The sequence below is a fragment of the Ambystoma mexicanum genome, chromosome 14 (genome assembly GCF_040938575.1).
Source record: "Ambystoma mexicanum isolate Mex_15411 chromosome 14, UKY_AmexF1_1, whole genome shotgun sequence".
NCBI classification, from domain to species: Eukaryota; Metazoa; Chordata; class Amphibia; order Caudata; family Ambystomatidae; genus Ambystoma; species Ambystoma mexicanum.
In genome coordinates this window covers 133,737,957-133,756,116 of record NC_090940.1, presented here as the reverse complement: position 1 = coordinate 133,756,116, position 18,160 = coordinate 133,737,957, and the positions used below count along the sequence as shown (strand labels likewise).

The 18,160-nt window shown below is 42.7% G+C and overlaps 1 protein-coding gene across 1 annotated transcript in view; it reads right to left on the bottom strand.

Annotated features, from left to right (window-relative positions):
* The window catches only part of AQR (aquarius intron-binding spliceosomal factor), an 877,350-nt gene extending 860,157 nt beyond the window's left edge, over window positions 1-17,193 (bottom strand). Inside the window, exon 1 of the mRNA XM_069638728.1 lies at window positions 17,003-17,193. Coding sequence (XP_069494829.1) covers window positions 17,003-17,098 — 96 coding nt within the window. The 5' untranslated portion in view covers window positions 17,099-17,193. The remainder of the gene's footprint in view (window positions 1-17,002) is intronic.
* Window positions 17,194-18,160: the final 967 nt, after the last annotated feature.

Genomic DNA, 18,160 nt, shown 5'->3' with positions numbered 1-18,160 from the left:
ATCTATTGATAGTTAATATATATGATCTCGCAGGTCTCCGATCCAATTAAAAGTCACTGCACGAGGTCTGTGCCAATCTTTGCTCCCAGAGGAGCCACAGTTCAAAAACCACCCTCATTTAAAAGTGCCCGTTGTTCCTTCCAGCGTTCAACCTGTCTGTTGAAGACCTAGGAAGCAAGTAGAAAAGTGTGCTCTCCCGTTTCCTTGTGCATGGTTTCAGCATACCCAGGCTCACAAGGACACCTGGTTGTTTTGGAATGCTTAAAAGACTGACATGACTGCCCCTGAAGCAAAGGCATGCTCTCATCATATTTTCACACACATGAGTGCGAGACTAACAATGCACACAGGAGGACAGGCAACTGGCCCTTCTCCCAACCTACTCTGTTTGTCCTACACCCACATCCACCTTTGACATTCTAATGAACACAGCCTGTATAGGGAGCTGAGGGCATCATTTCTGACTTTACATGGCCATAAATGAATGAATGAATAGGTTTACTTTGGGGAAAATATGCACTTTAAAGCTCATAACAATTAAAAATCAAACCCATTCATGAAAGAAAAGAAAAAGGTGCTAAGTGTCTAAACACCTTCACGAGGCTCTCCATGCATATATCCCAAAATAATATTACATCTCAGTACCCAACTGATACAGAAAAATCGTAAAATACTAATTGTGAGATTTTATCAATAATCCATAAGTCAAACCAGAAGACATAACCCTTGAAGAAAAAAAAAAATACCACACAACAAGAATGAACAATGTCTAAAATGTATACACTGAATATATTTTAAAAACAAATGGTCATCCATTATAAACCCAGAGTGACCTGGTTAGGCCTCCTAAACATCAAAATGTTCATGTGCCTGTGGCTGGGGGGTGACAGCAATCACTGCACCCCATTAAACCGACACACCTCTGTACTTATCTATTTATCTTTTCATTTTTTTGTATCTTACAGCTTATTCCCATGTATAGACCACAGTGGTTTGGTAGTGTTTACTCGCATTTAAACCATTATGTTAGCTAGCCAGGCTACAGCCAACCCTCAAATACTCCTACATACCCTTACCCCCACCAGGCATTTAGGGGCAGAAGAGGATCAGCCACAGCCAGCTTTCTTCTCACATCTATAAGGTTAGCCATCTTGTAACCAGTCTCATCTAGATAGAATTGTGAATTTTAGCATGCACCACCTCTAGAAAGAATTGTCGGGTTTAGGATGCGTCACCTCTAGATAGAATTGTGAAGTTTCTCACTGTCTACCACTTTGTGAACCAGAAGGAAACGACTAGGAAGCATACACACAACGGGAAACAAGAATCCCAGGAAGGAACCCATGACCCCTACTTAATCTTCCCTAACCAGAGGGTGGTGGGGAGACGACCCCCCCTGACCACCCTTGCCCACATACTGCTAGTCCACAGAGGAAACCTAGCTAGGGAAGGAACCCCCACGGGATGGGAAGGGAGGGACCAGCATCCTGTAACCTAACGTCACCAACCCAGTGCGGGGGAAACAGGCCTACATCAGCCAAGTACACATACCACTTGAGTAATACAGAGGAAAACTGCCACTCCTCAAAATCCCTACCAACTAGGCGGCCAAACAAAAATTCACACATGCAATCACAGATGTTGAGAGCAGAAACGCAAAGACAAAAAGGTAAGGAAAACCAGATAACCCAATTCCTCAACTAATACCTCAACTTTCTGCATACACTTCTCATACAGAAACTGACACAACCACTTCTCTGCACAGCAAATCCACACGAACTTCACATTGCAACAAAAGACTAAACGCATAACCTGATACAACAGCACATGGGAATTCACACCAACCCAAAAACCGCACTTAAACTCAGCCAACGGTGCAAATCAAACTGAAGCTGCCAAACAGGACACCACAACTCTCACTTTCTATTTCCCACTACACCCTACTAACCCTCCCACTCCCCCTGGGCACCACTCCTGTGGTTACTGCGAACAGTACAAATACCTTTAACATTCTTTGCACTCCAATGGAGAGCATCTGTCAAGAAGCAGGCCACTCCAGGAATTACACATTGGTGCGAAATCGGTTTGAGGCCAAGTGGCACAATGGTTCCTGCAGAGCACCTAAACAACTTGTTACACATCTTGAAGACCCATCCACATTATAATATTGCAGTAGCAGATAGTCGCAGAAATTACAGGAATGCACATAGTACAGCCAGAATACTGGTACAGGAGAAAGAGTATAATATTTTATTTATTTAATTTATAATTAATGTGTTACAGTTTATAAGCTTTTCACATAATTACATATTATATATAAATAATCCAATAACAATAAAAGAAGAACCAGATTACATATTCATAAAACTTACTAAAAACCATATCAAAGTACCTAAAATTCAATACATTCAGTAAAATCTGCTCTAAAATATTCTCATATATACATCCATAAATATCCGATCTACATTTCATTACCTATACCTCTAGCTATACACAAAGGTAATTCATTGCATTTGGCTCAAATAGAGATGCCCAGTATTCTCTCAATCTGTAACCACACATTATACATTGCTAGTAAGCATTTCAGATTTGTGGAATTCAGTTCCGCCACCAGAAAATGTCCTCCTTTATATGCTCCGTATTATGCACAAACTTCCCATAATGTCTGTAGTAAGTATTTACCATTATCGAGCAGCACGTCAGAACATGTAGCCCTGTCTCAATTATTTCGTTATCCTCACATAGTCTACAGCATCGCTCCTCATTCCTTAATTTATTTATTACCCCAGTGTTTTCTAGTACTGGTAGATAATTAATCCTAGTAAGTAAAATAAATCGTCGGAGTCTGATGCTTGGACATAAATTTAAATACTGTTGAGGTTTTTTTATATGTATAAAGAATATACTTCACAATGTGGTATTTTTTCAGATGTTCTAAATGAGTATAATTATCTATCCAGTCAGCCAAGCCAATTTTCCTTGACAAAGCAGATTTAGCTGCTGGGGAGATATCTCCTGGCGACAGCTCCAGTTTATAGTGTGCAGAAAATCTTCAATACTAGTTTTTAAGAGCGATCTCTTCGATTCCATACGCAGTTCTTGCCACAAAGAGACCAGCAATTGGTTACTAGAGGTACTATTGAGCTTCAGATACAGTTCAGTCCTTTTGTTAAGTACAATTGATTTCAAGGATAACAACCCCAGTTCAAGTCTGATGATGGCCATTGGGATACAGTTAGGGAGGTCCAACACTTTTCTCCAAAATTTACCCTCCACCACCTGTAGCCACTTAAGATAATTTTTTAAAGGGCCTCAAGGCCATATATCATCATAGGGGTGACAACCTGCTGGAACAAGAGCCGCGCATCCCAAATGCTAAATCCCCCATGGGTCAGAGTAAAACGATAGACTAAGGCTGTAATTTGAGCTGCCCTAATTTTGCGTACTTGAATACAGTGCAGATAGTCATTAGTTATCTCAAACTCAATGCCCAGATCTCTATAGAAAGGCGTATAACAAATAACCGATTCGAGGACTTCAAGTCTTATACGTGCAATCTTTTTACTGGAGAAAACCATAACTTGAGTCTTTTCCAAATTGATTTCCAGCTCGTTCTTTTTACTGTATACCCAGAGTGCTTAATAATAATATTTTATATGCTGCCATTCTTTATGAAGCTCATGCAAGGTTTTGGTCTCTGGATGCAACAGAGCTGGTGGACAATGGTTTCATATATATATATATATATATATATATATATATATATAAAAACACACACACACATAAGAGGGTGAACATCTTGGAATCCGACTTAGTTGCAGACAACAGCACAATTGATGTACTGCATGGACAAGTGACCAATAACGGTACCGTGATCACGCCTCAATTTCTACCTCAGCCAAGTTAAAGAAGTTCTAATCATTTATATTTCTTTTAAAATCACCTGGTCCGTACCTTTGTTCAGCAGTTGTTTACAAACATGGCTCTTCCTGTTGGGCGCCTATTCGAAGTACAGTGTTTAATGCAATGTGAAAGTCTGCTAAAGTTCCAATGAGCTGGAAGTGATCTATTATAATACCCATATTCAGGAAAGGTGGCCGAGATAATCCTAAAAGTGATCGTCCAATCTTCCTGTTAGATGCAACCTCAAAGCTATTCAGAAGAGCTTTACATATAGAGCTCTGCAGGTGGGCTAAGGGTTTCTATCATGTTCCAGCAGTTCAGTTTGGCTTTCGGGAAGCACTTGGCACCGTCGAATATGCATTGAATTTTCTCCCAATCAGCAAATATATTGCTGGGTACGGTCCACTTTTTTGCTTTCCGGGACCTTTTTAATGCTTTCGACAATCCATCATGGCCTTGTGGGAAATCCTTAAAACAAAGTGTTTACATTTATCAACTGTGAATATCCTGAAAGATCTTCACTGGGATCTAGAAGTTAGGGCAAGGTACGGCCCAAATAGCAAACACTCTTCTCCGTTTCTATCCCAGTGCAGAGTCCGCCAGGTCTACCTTCTTGCCCCACCCTTTTTAATGTAGAAATTAACGACTTGGATGAACAATTAACAAAAGTGAGTGACGTTTCAAGGTAGGTGGATGACCGCTGCACTTTTTTATTTTTATATATTTTTGTTGATTTTGAAAAATACAACATTAGCCCTCCCTCCCTCCTTTTGTAAGGCTTATAACTTCATCCCAAAAAATTGGTGCAATAGTAACACAAGTAGACTGAAACACACGGTCATTGAGCTTTCCGCAACTGCGAGGCATTTTGAGAACTGTATCTGGCATTGTCCTACTTTAAACGTGGAGTTCTTATTGCTGCAACCTAAGCCTCTGATGAAAAGCTGTACACAGCTTGAAACACGTGTCAGGCTTCTCTTCGCACAAACAATAAAGGCTTCTCTTTGCACAAACAACTAATTATAATTTCTTGGCGCAGTGAGACTTGGAACATCTTTGTTTTTCATCCCAAAACACCTTCCGCTTCGAGGACTCCCACCAAACATGCCTCCAATCCCCTTTCATGCCACATCCCCTACAACAGTTTCGTCAGTTGCAGGATACATTTTATGCAAACGCTCAGGTGTGTAGTGCCACTGTACCATTGTTTTGCACCTTCTTCCCTAACCTGGATCGACCTTGTGAGTTTGGGAATGTTTACCCATAAGCATTCCCAATGTTCCCTAGAAAGACCCATCCCAGTGTCTTTTCCCACTTTTGCATATATCCTGTCCCTTTTCCTCTTCCATTAGTATGGAGTACAGCTAGACAACATTTGTTTATTTGTGTGTGTGGGGATACATTTTTCAAAAGCTGTAAACGTTCTCCCAGCCGGCACTTTACCCGCCCCCCTGAATTCGTTATCCAATGTTGTAATTGGTAGTACTCCAATCTCTCTCTTTCTGATAATCCCAAGGACTGCTTGCAATCTTTAGAAGTACACATGTCCGCTCCTCACAACATGTCTCTTACCTTTGTACAACCAGCTTCCCACCATTGCCTAAATCCTTCCGGTGTCATCCCTGGACGAAAATGTGAGTTGCCAAATAGTGGGGTAAACAGGGAAGGGTGTGTAGATAGTTGCCCTTTTCCTATTAAATCGATCCCAAATGTCACAAACCACTGTCAGAATCCTACTTTTCTCATATTCGGGGGGTCTATCATGTCTGTGTAGCCAGAGAACTCCTTCCAAAGGGCTCCCTGCCACTGCCCTATCCATCCTTGCCCAGGCCTTCGAGGTATCTCCTCTAAACCATTCACGGAGTACCCGCAGCTGTGCCGCCTCACAATATTTCTCGTTTGGAAGGCATATTCCCACACCCTCAATAGGTGCCATTAGCACGTGCAATGCTACCATCAGTCTTATTTCTCCATATAAATCTGGAAACAATTTTATTTAACTGCACAAAAAATGACTGTGAAATTGGTATGGGAGGGCCTGAAAAACATAGAATAGTCTTGGGAGAGTCACCATTTTAATTGTTGCTATCCTGCCTAACCATGAAATTTGGTTCATGGCGAAACATTGGGGTACCTTTCTCGACAGTAGGGTAACAAAGTATATTACTACCATCTAGGTGAAATCGAACCTTCTTAATTTTATGAAATGTTGCTTGAAAAGGTTACCAGTTGCCTATTGGTCTCTTGCCCTATTAGAGTCAAAACATATTTATTTTGCCCATAAGGTTTCTGCAAAGATTCCTTACATTCTCAGGTAGATGTACCATGTAGGTTCGTTCTTTCCACTATATACTTTTTTTTTCTTTTTTTTAGGTAATGGAAGAAAAGGGTGAGGGGGAATACATGGATAGAAGAATGTGTAAATACATCTGGGCAGCAGAGTAAAAAGGTTATTGTGCATCCTTTTCTTATCTGCATTACTAAGACATTTGTTTTATTAACTTATTACAGTTTATCAAGTTCAGTGATACCACTAATATCACTTCCTCTGATGTCATTGTAGGCTTTAAAGGTCATGCAATGTCACTTCCTGGGATGTAACTGGATCAAAGGTCACACGCTATCCCTCTACCAAATACACAGAAGGCTGCATCCTACCCCTGGCTCTCTCTGAAAAGCCATTAAAGGGAAAAGGAATTCAGTTAATTGAATGCATTAACTAAAATGCACTTCTCATTGCTGCCGGAAACCTTTTGTGTTGGGCTAGGTTTTGCCTTTTGCTTTTAAAGGGTTTCCAAGTGTATACAATCCACAGATTACCATTTCTCTTGTCTCTTGAGTGCGTTTTTTGAGAAATCTAATTTGAGTTTCTAGCTAGCCCATGCTAGACCCAAAGTCTGTTCAGTGGGGTAGAAAGAGCATGGTTTCCAGCTATCTGGGTTTCTCCCCATTACCACCATTTAGATGAACTAGGCAACTGCAGCTCAGGGAAAGGAGTGGTTTAAAGGTGGGTTATTTCCAGAGAAGCCCATCAACCTACGAGAGGTACCGCCTCCACAACAACCCAGGAATCTGCACAGGTTTCCAGGAATGGCACAGTCAGTGGTTGGGTAGCAGCCCCAGGGCTGTATCCTCAGTAGGGAACATAAAAAAGGTCAGTAGAATTCTTGCACGATGCTGACATTTCTGTAGAATTGCTTCTTAGAAATCCCACAAAGGCTAGAACCAAATTATGGGAGTCGGATTGGATCACCACACATGAACAATGTATGACCTATAGTGAATTTGTAAAAAACCCATTTGAGACCAAAATATATGGTGCAATTACTTCCTATTTGATACAATCTCCAAACCGTTATCACCGTGCAGGAATTCTATGCTTTAAGTTAAACTTGTGGCAAACCAGAGAGATTCTTGCCCGTTGGTATCCTCTTAAGCATCAAACTACTGATTAGAGATACTGCAACTTTACAACATTTGTTGACAGAATGTCCTAAATTACTAATGAAGAGACTTAACTTCTTTTGGAGACATTTGAAGGATTGTCATGTCATGGATGAACAGATGGTATGGACTCACTTATTCCACCTGTGGACGAGCAATCCTTTTTAGTGATAGTGAAATTCTTGGAAGTATTGGGGCTGAATAGTAATTAAGTACTATAATGTGATGGGGTGAATTATGTATACCGTGATGTGTTGCATGAATTAAGTTCTAAAAATTGATGGTAAATAAAGTAAGAGCATATTTTACTACTTTTATGTGAAAAATGAATTTTATGTTGATCTAAAATGATTTTATATTTATGTTATTTCAAAGATTTTATTTGATAAAAGAAGGTAATGTATATATTTTTGTACAATTAAAAGGTTGAATTTTCAGGCAGATCAAGGAAAAAAAAAAAAGAAAAGAGGTCTACGTTTAGCCATCCATTATATGTATCGGACTGCAGAGCCCCACTCAGAGCTATGCTAGAGGTTAAGATCAATTCTAACCCTTCCAGCCATCACCTCTTTTGTTTTGCAGATGCCACCCCAAGTGGGACAGTTATGCCCAGACGTGCGTCCCACATCTGCTGGGCCTAGAGACCCAATCTACACATGACACGCAATGAGAGAGAAACATGTCTGGGGTTACTTGTGGTCTTGTGCAGAAGAGAAGTCACCAAGCAGTTCGGGATGGACAGCCCATTTTGGGGCGAGACCAAGCCATATGGTCTTTCCCCTTTCTGTAATGGCCTGGCTGCTAAAGAATGATGGTGTCGAGGGTTGCCCAGAGCAATGCCAGAGATTAAGATTAATTCTAAACCTTCAAGCCATCACCTCGTTTTGGTGAGCGCCATCTATTAACCACGTGGTACTGGACTGTACAAGCAGCACAGAAACAACAATTATCCTAAAAGCATAACTGCACTGCAATGCAACCCACTATATGATTCATATATGACCGATGCCTTCCGTGCATAACTGGAACCCTCGGACACAATTTTCTTTTCTACAGGACTTTTAACGTGTTTCCTGAGCCCAGCAATATTTTCCCACCCTTTGGTCTATCATACAATATCTACTACTGAAATTGTGATGCCTTGCCCAACAGGTGGACATGCATTGCAATGTATCATTGACACGATTGTCAAAAGTGCAACGTGAAGTGTTGCAGAGCCCGCAACTGAAAACAGTGGCCCTTGCGATTGATAGTCTAATTTATGCTCGCCTCCTTTGCCACCTTTAGCCCCCATCCCCAGCGAATATGTGCAAGTACAATTACAAAATGATGTCAAGCTGTCACATATTCACTAATACAGCAAGCTAAAGCACACCCGAACACTGCACATACTACAGCTGCTATAATATTTCTACACTATTCATTTCTGCTGATAATTGGCTATTTGCCTGTAATTATAAATTCTATAGTCACATGCAATTTAATTGCTATGTTTATTTTGATGTATGTCCAGATTACGGTCTGCCGAAGGTCACACACCCCACTTCAAAATCCTACCAATAGCAGTAGGGCAAGCGCACTGTATGTAAGAAGGTGGTTTAGCTGGCTTGTGTTGTCCTTTCCGCTACTGTAACATTAATGATACTTAAAGGGCCATTCAATCTGTGAACCTGGCCCCATGCCTAGTGTTTTTATACTGGTTCAACTCACAGACGGCTTTAGCACTAGGGTGAGCGGGCCCTGCCGTTTGCTGGTCCATCACCTTCCCAATCACTTCTCATCAGCCACAACACGCATGCCCTCATCCCTGCTTGCCGGCAGTCAGGCATAGTGGAACAACAAAGAGCAGTCTAAGCGCTCGCTCACAGGGACGGCTAAACATTTGGCAGGTCTCGTGGGGGGCTCATTTCAATATGATTGGGACCCCTTTCCTTTAGTTGGGCGGTGTGGACACAGTCGGTGGCACCCTTGGGTTGCTTAAATAAGAATAGATACTAGGAATCCTCTTTAATCTCACGGAGCAGACAGCCAGAGGGAAGCTGAAACACTAAACTGCCACTGAAAAGTTAGTAATTGCGCTGTCAGCAAGGTGCCAAGGCAGATGAAACCAGATAAAAAGGCAAAGAGGTGATAACACTGATGGATGCTATCAAAGGCAGTCTGTAACCTGCTGCAAAGCGCACATTTGAATTCTTCAGTTAAGGTGACTGCAGCCAGCAAATGCCAGCCTGTAATATGCACATAAGGCAAAGTGCACATTTAATGCCATGAAAGAAAGCAATACGTTGCTCTGTAGTATGAATTCCAAAACAGGGGCAGCTGCTTGGGCCCCTCCCCGAGGCTCTTGAACACATACACAGAACAGAATCATAACACTGTGGGATGGTTTGGCATACAAGACACTAATATGTTCTAATTTGTCTTCCGGACTTGTCCAGCAAAATACATGCAGAACCCTAATTTTCACAATATGGATTGACATGATCAGAAGCGACATCACAGTAATAAAATTACAAGCAGCTACACATCAGTCCTCAATACTCTAGGACACCACTGGTAAAGACATACATGTTCACATGTAAGCCAAGAGAATAATGTGATGTGCAATATATAAATATTAACATGAAACAACTCAATAGTTTAATAAACCCCGAGGGTTTTTCTTCATAGGAAAAAATGCAAACTAAATCACTTCTAGTGACACCCAATGTCAGCAGATCAGGCACAGTGAGATTACATGATTTGCCCAGGATCACACATTTTGTTAAAAGTTGTGAAATCAGTGTTTAACCCTAGGCTGTGATTTAAGCACTTGACACATATATATATATATATATTTTTTTTTTCTCTCCCTCGAGATCATACCAATGGTACATAAGGCGCTATATAAATGCAAAGTAACATAACAGATGATTCCACAACAATTCCTGAACCACTTTAGTGACTGTTGCCATTTCTTCTTCAAACACAGAGGTTGTCTGTTTCAACAGACCAGTTTTTGTCAAGATAATTTCACAACAATGCATTAAACACTTTAAAGAAGAAGTGCCAAAAGTCACTAAACACAAAACCTTCTACCCCAGTACAGTACTTCAATGACTTCAATGATCCACTAACCTGCCAGGACTACCACTAAAAGGTCCCCTATCTTGGTATACTCGCCTACTAGGACAAAAAGCTCCTGACACTACTACAAGTACTTTGTGGGCAGGTCTACTTCAAATAGTTCAGAAGGTATTTTACTTTCAACAACTTCGATATCCACAACTTCTTTCAGCAAAACATGACACACATTGATGTTATTCATGCAACTCTGGATTTTGCCACAGGCAATGCGGGTTATGCATCACATCAGGAGGGCCCCTTTTCTGCCACTTCTGTTTTCCCACTTGCACATCAGTAAACTGTTGACAATGTTTTTTCTCACTCCTGCTTCTGTTTGGATTAGGCAATGCTTGTTATTATTCTGCTTGACTACAGCCGCTTCTTTATTCTCGCAACAACAGTTATAATCTTCCTGCAACAATGTTCTCTAGTTATTCAACCAACATGAATCATAAACTCTCAAAATTATTGCCCTTTCTTTACTTTGGAAATACTGGTTCTGATTAGCTTGCTTTTGTATTGCCCCTTCTTTGCATTGGTAAATATGTTTGTGATTAAATGCCTTTTGGCAATCCTGGGTTTGATAATTTGGGTTAGTATTGCTCTTTCTTTGCTTTGTTAAAGTACTGACTTGTATAACAATAGTTGTAGCCTTTCTCTGCTTGCCTCTATGCAAAGTTCCTATCTCGCCACCATGCTTTCATTACAGCAGTTCGGTATTCAAAATAATGCTCAGAAGTCAGCGGTCGCATACGGAGCATACCGGGATTACCTTTCACTGGTAAACTCACAAGCTTTATTACACGTGTCTGGGCGAACCGCTGATCCTGTTCATTCTGCTTCTTCTTCAGCCTCCGTCTACCTGGCAGGCTGCTTCTAAGTTCCTGCTACCCACGCCGAACAGGAAAGGCGTTTCCTTTGTTCCACTCGTCTACCGGTTCTCGCCAGCCACAGGGAAAATGTACGCCAACAGGGGAGTCTTTCTCTACCAAAGGAAAGCTTGCTACGATGCTGCACAACCTCTGCAATTTACGGCTGTAAACCTGGGAAACTTTCTCATGAACATAAGCCGCTTTACCAAAAATCGGCGGTTCCGGTTTCTCCTCTCCTCTCGCACTTCTACTTCTCCTGCAACAGGTGGTTTCTGCAACCCCACCCACTTGTTCTAATGGCCTGCACCTGAGGGGGCCTTATATATTCAAAAGAGCCACTCAGGTGTGGGTCATTAGAATAAATAGACTGCTTCTGGCTGTTTATTGCTTTGAGTCCCATTGTGGGACTTGGTTTTCATAGCTTTAATCCAAAAAAGCACTTTGATGTTATTGGATTTATGCTTGCTGTTTATTAAATGAACTGAGAGGTAGAGGTTTTGGAAGATGATATGTTTGATTCAGATTTAAGAGATCATTCTATCTGTCAGAAGTCAAGGTATTAAACCTTGCTTCCCAACTATATCATTTCTCTGGTATTTACAAGAGTCTTTTCTACCCTCAATGGGAAAATCTCTGGGAAAGGAAGTCTGACTGACAACAAGCCACCAAATATTCTGGCACCATATACCTTTCCCTATCTGAAGAAAACAAATACTAAGTCTCTCTGAATGAAATCCTCTTGTTCCCTTTGGGGGCCTTCTCCTCCCAGGTGAACCAGTCGGCTAACACGACCCCCAGGGTTAGGATTGTTAGGTAAGATTTCCACAGAGCTGGTAAATATTCCTTTCCTGGTTCAACTCCAGAACTTTTTCATTAATTGTCCTGATTGGACAGCCAAACGCCCCTTTCTTGTAAAACGCGGGGAGAGAATGCAGAGGTTGTGTTGCAGTTCCTGATAAATACTGGAAACCAGGAAGCTGAAGTCATGTCAATCACTGGAACAGAAAACCGAAGAGGATGACGAAGGAAAAGCGGCGGGAATGATTTCCAGCAACCGGAGAGCCTGCTGTGTTACCGGAGCCTGCTGCAGCCCTTCCTTCCGATCCACCTGGGGTCTCCGAAAACGACGACCCGAACCCAGAGCCTGGCGAGACCCACTAGACTCAAGAGAACCTGCATTTTGAGCCATCCCACGGGTTGCTGCGACCTTGCGTTCTTGCAATACCCCATTACCCTGGGACCTCCAGCCACTGTGCGGTGCACGGTCTTCCGAATTCCGAATCTCGCTGAAACTTCGTGGGCATCCTGGTGTATCTCCAGAGACACGAATCGAGTCCAAAAAGTACCCCCACAAGAGTGCTGGACCTTTTAAATGACGAGAATTCAACCGCGATTTTCTGTCTTCTTCTGTGCTCCTTGGAAAGGCGCCAAACCCGCAGAACCGCATTCAACCGCGAAAGAAATCTTGTCTAGAGCCTTCTTCATCGATCCATGCTGCAAAGTTCCTTCTGAGGTCTTGTGTTCAGTCTCCAGGACAAGGAATCCACTGACCGGGTATTTGGCTGCAGTCCCTGAAGTTCTTCTGCTGCAATCTCTTCTTCATTGCTGAGGTACTGTGTTGGCTTGGGTATATACTTATCTTAAGCCTGTTGGGATTTCTGTGTAGTCCTGGGGTGTTTTCTGTGATTGGGAGGTCCCTCGTCCAGTACACCCAGTCCCACTGCTAGAATCCTGCTGGGGTGTCTTCTGTGAAGCCCCTGGACCCTCTTCTAACCCTAGAAGTAAAGTACTCACCTGTTTGCCCAGTTTTCCTAAGGAACTCCGACTTTTGCTACTTAAGAACTTATTCTAACACTGCCTGTTGGTCACTAGTCGTAGTGACCCCCCCCCTTCTGCCACTGAGAACACTCATGCTCTAAGGGAAAGACTTTGAAGGGATTGGGACTTCTGCCTAGAAAAGAAATCAAGTGTTTTACTTACTTGTAAAGAGTTGGTGGGTAACTGTAATTCTAAGAGTGAACAGTTACAAAAGTTCTTACTGATCTTGAATGTGTGATGCACTATTCTTAAAAGTATGGTTAACATCTTTTCTTCCTTAGCCACTGTTTTACCAGTCTAAAAGAAAGTAGATGTAAAGGTATTTTACTCTCCTGTGATTAGGTTGTGCCTCTTTACAAAAGTAATGTGTTGGTTTCACCAGATTATTCCTGTAGGGTAATTGTATGAGTGTCCTCCAACTGTTGGTATCACCAGGTTAGTCCTGTTAGGATAACTGTATGAGTGTCCCCCAATTGGGTCTTGCTTCCCCTGACTTGCTGCTAGCCTGTCCTTAATAAGTCTACATTAGGTTGTTGCTTACCTAGAATAACTATTCAGTAAAGTGTGACATTGGGTTTTACTCTCCCCTTCGTTGTGAAGTTAAAGTAAGTGGGTTTTATTTACCTTGTGTTAGCTGTGTGCCATCCAAAACAAGTTACCAGAGTTATTGCTTACTTCAATCTGGGGTTCCCTGATTTCCAACGCATCTGTAATTATACATTACATCCATAGGTTTTACTCACCTGGTATAACTGTGTGTTATGACAAAAGTAGTTATAGGTCTTTACTGCACCTAGAATAAGTGTTTCACTATTCACCAAAAGTATATTGTCCAGTTGACTGTTTATGTGATTTGTTCCAAGAGTCACTGCACAACTGGAAGGGCCTACTGTCCTTGTATTACCAAAAGTAATCTAAAAGTAACCTTTGGTCTTTTACTCCCAAAGAATAGGCTTGACCTATACTAAGTGTATAACAAGGTTTTGACTTCCCTAGAACTACTGTTAGGTGTTCCAAATAAGGTCTATTCTTGGGTCTGTGTGCTTTCAAGTATAGTGTTGTGTTTTATATTGTGATTTCTTATAATGCGTTGGTACTTACTTAACCCGTAGATTTATCTGGGCCTACTTGTATTTAAATAAATCCTTTATTTTTACAATACATAGTGTTTCAGTGTTTCTTTGGATCATTTGTATTACAATGTTCACTAGTACTGTATCTACTGCCCTCTCTCCCTCCTAAGATAAGCCTGGCGGCTCTGTCTACGCTACCCTGAACTCAGGTGGTACAGCCTTATACTAAGAGTGGAGTTTTGTACGGCCTCAGTTGAATGGTTTTGAAGAAGCCCTTAGTTGGACTTCAGAAAAACTGTCCTAACAAGGATAAGATAGCAGCTGCCTTCCCCTGGGAGGAAACTTTAGGCAGTGTTTTTGTAAAGATTCATCACATATCCTACTCTTTTTGAACACTATGTAGCCTCCTGTTCTTGCCTCATTGCCCTAATCCTCCTGCCCTTTTCTTTCTCCATTACTGCCAACGTTTCTTTGTTATAAAGATCATGCTCCCACCCTCATTTTTCTGCTATTCGCATTCTCACCTGCCTTCCTTCATTGTTTACCTCCCTCATTTAGCCACGTCACACACCATTTGCCTTTACATTGCTGTCCCTCCACTCCCCATTCTTCACTCGCTTGCCTCCCTTCTCTCACTTTCTCTTGCCCTCCCTCACTCTTCATTTCTCCGACCCTCTAGTCCTCCATTATTCCCCATTCTCCTTACACTCATGAACCCCCATCTCCCTATTTTCTCTCCCTTTAATCCTCGTTACCCTGCATTTCCCCTCACTCTTGTGCCTCATTAGCTATTGCCTCATTCCCTTTGCCCTCATACATTCTCTGTACCCATTTACCCTCCCCTGGCATCCTTCAATCATCTTATCTCTTCCCTTCCCTCACTCTCATTCTCTCCCTCGTGCTTCTGCCCTCGTTCATGATCCACTCTCCAGTCCCATCAGTGTTCATGTAACCGGCCCTTTCTCTACTTTTCTCCCTCACCTTCCTGCCCTTATTCCCTCTGTTTCCATTCACTGCCCTGCAGCAGGGTCCTGAAGAGATATGGAGGTGGTGGATTGAAGTGAAGGGGCCTTTCAACTGCCACAAGCAACACCCATTTTAAAAGTAACCCTGGTATGTTTTGAGATTAAAAGGTGAACTAATTTAAGCCTGTGATGTTCAATGACAAAAATGGTTTGGCATGCTGTAGGAGTTATCCTGTGATATCACCTCCTGTAATGTCCCTTCCCATTGTCCATGTTAATGCACATTGCCCTGAACCATATAATTTCCAACATTAGCTTCGGGTTTGATCATTCAATATTAACACAACTGGCAGCAAAACCTGGCGAGGAGGCCCAGCTGTCTCTAGCTAGAGTCAGACACAAACACAAACAACTTAAAAAATGTAGCACCTGTCTCTAAAGTTCATCATTGTGCAACTCTGTTCACTCTAAGGTCTGCCTCCACGACCCGCCCACCTGGGGCCCTCTGTCATTTTTGCCCACAGGGCCATTTGCCTTAAATCTGCCACTGGTTCAACGAACAGTGGGATTATGGTTATGCCATGTTCGACATTCCAGTCACGGGCTAACACTTATGCACACTTCCTTTGAAAGCCACTTGGCAGTGGTGCAACACCATTGAGCAGACGGGGCATCAGCCCTTCCCCCGCCCTTGACATTTTGGACTATGTTGACACGCCCTGGCTGACCTACAGTGCTGTGGACGGACAGAACAGGACACAGATTAAATGGCGCCTGGGCTTTGCGGTTAACAAAGGCCCTGCAATAACTAAAGTAAAGCATTTCACTGTTAGCAACTGCATTCATACACATACATTTTTAGGCATTTGAAATCGAGATGTAGGGTTAGTATTTGCATGCCGGGGGAATGATTGGAAGGGTAGATATGGGACAGGAGACCTTTCATTCTCACAGCAGTGCTTAAGTGGATGCTATCAGACTTTAAGAAGAGTTAACTGCTTGTAACATTGAAGCTGCACCAAAATAGTCTCTTAGAATGCGTAAATTAGTTAGATGCCCCCCACAAAAATAAGTTTGCACCTCCCCCACAGTCTCTGAAGTTAGACCCCCCCTCCGGATACGTATGTTTTGTTGTGCCCCTGCCTATTCCGTAAACATGGATGTGTTAAATTGTGCATATTTCATGAATTCACAGTGTTACACTTTAAACCACGCATAACGTGTGAACTCCTTTGATATCTTGTACTAGGCCGTCTGTGATCCATGAGTCCTAGTTCTTGCTTGGTCACAAGCACCTGCAATGTCTTAGTGGGTATTTCCTGCATCAAAACTTATTTCTCGTCCATCCATATGATACTGATGCATCCGATTCCAAGCACCAAAGCACACAGAAGACTGCATTCTCACAGATTCCCGTAGGACTGTTCATACATGAGAAAAGCTTCCCTAGCATAACCAATTCCTCGCAAGGAGGACCATAGGAGTTTTTTGATAAAGAAAAATGAATAGGTACTATTTGGGTTAAGAAAAAGAGCTGCGCACGACCCATACATGGAGTAAAACATATGCAACTTATTTTGTATGTGATATCCATGCAGTCCATGAAACTAAAACACAGTCTAGAAGAACTGAATCAAAATCCCTGAATCTTGCAGCTAACCCTTAAGAGTCGGGCTAAGTTATCTATGAATGCCATAAGCGACCCTTCTTCAGTCAAGCTCTCTGCGATACTGGGTAACCCAATAATGCAACATGCGATCTATGCACCAGGCAGATCCAGTCTGATCGTAGGCACATTTTTGCACAGTTCAGAAGTACAAACCTGGGTGACAAACTCTGCATTGATCTGGGCCACAGTTGGCGTAAGCACCTTCCTGCCACCACTCTGTGGAGCGGGGGCCACGGGTGCTGATGCCATACTTGCTTCAAAACAGCATAAAACTAAGAAATAGTGTAAAGCCGGTGCGCACACTGTCTAGCACTTTCTGTGCTCAGCGGGCCACCGTAGCTTACAGTCACATAGCGCAATAGAGATAGAAAACGGACAAACTGTCAGCGAAGACCGCAAATCAGAGACACTGAAAACAGACAAGAGCAGACTGTTGGACGTTTGGCAACCATGTTTGAACAGTAAAAGGCTATTCATAATTGAACCATGTAATGTGTCGCCCCTCCTGAGAGCTTGGTATCTCCCAGGGCTCGTGCTGTCAGGAACCACGTGACCTAATTTATAAAAGGAATGAGCGGCTTTCCGCTCTTCAGACCACAGAGTAACTGAATTTATAGTGTTGTGGTTCTGTAGGACCATGCTGGTGCTGTAGTTGGCTGAAATCCTGCCCTGCTAGGCCCCCCCCACCGTGACAGTGCCCCTGCTGGGAAACGCTGTCCCTCATGGCTACCTACCATGTTAGAGCCCCTACTGGGCAACGCCAGCGTCGTCTGTTGCTTTTGCAGAAGGCCTGGGTGCCCCCAGACCTGGAAGCGCCCATGTGCTCACGGGATGCTGGGTGTACCCAGCCTGGATGTTATGTGGGGTGCTCCCGACATATGCAGGGTGATCCCTGTATATCAACACGCTGCGTGAGGCAGCTCATGGTCGCTGGGTACCCCCACCCCAGCCTTGGTCTGCCTGGCCTGGGTGCCCCCAGGACATAAAAAGGCAATTACATTTGTGACATTTTCCTTTTCTTGTTCAAAGAGTTTTATTGAATTTTTAACAGAGAAACAGTAGACATTACAAATAGTGCCATAGCCCGCACAGAGAGAAATGGGTCAAAAATGAAATGGCAAGATAAGTAAGTGTGATGCTAAGGGTTACCAGCCTCATAGGTAGCTTAACAGCCCGCCACCAGCCTCACAGGAAGCACAAGTAAACTCGTGATTACTGTAATGCTCGCACTGCCCTGTTTCTGGCACGCATACCTTTTTATTAAAAAATGTCTCCACCTCTTCGTGGGGTGGGCTCCCCCTCCCATCACAT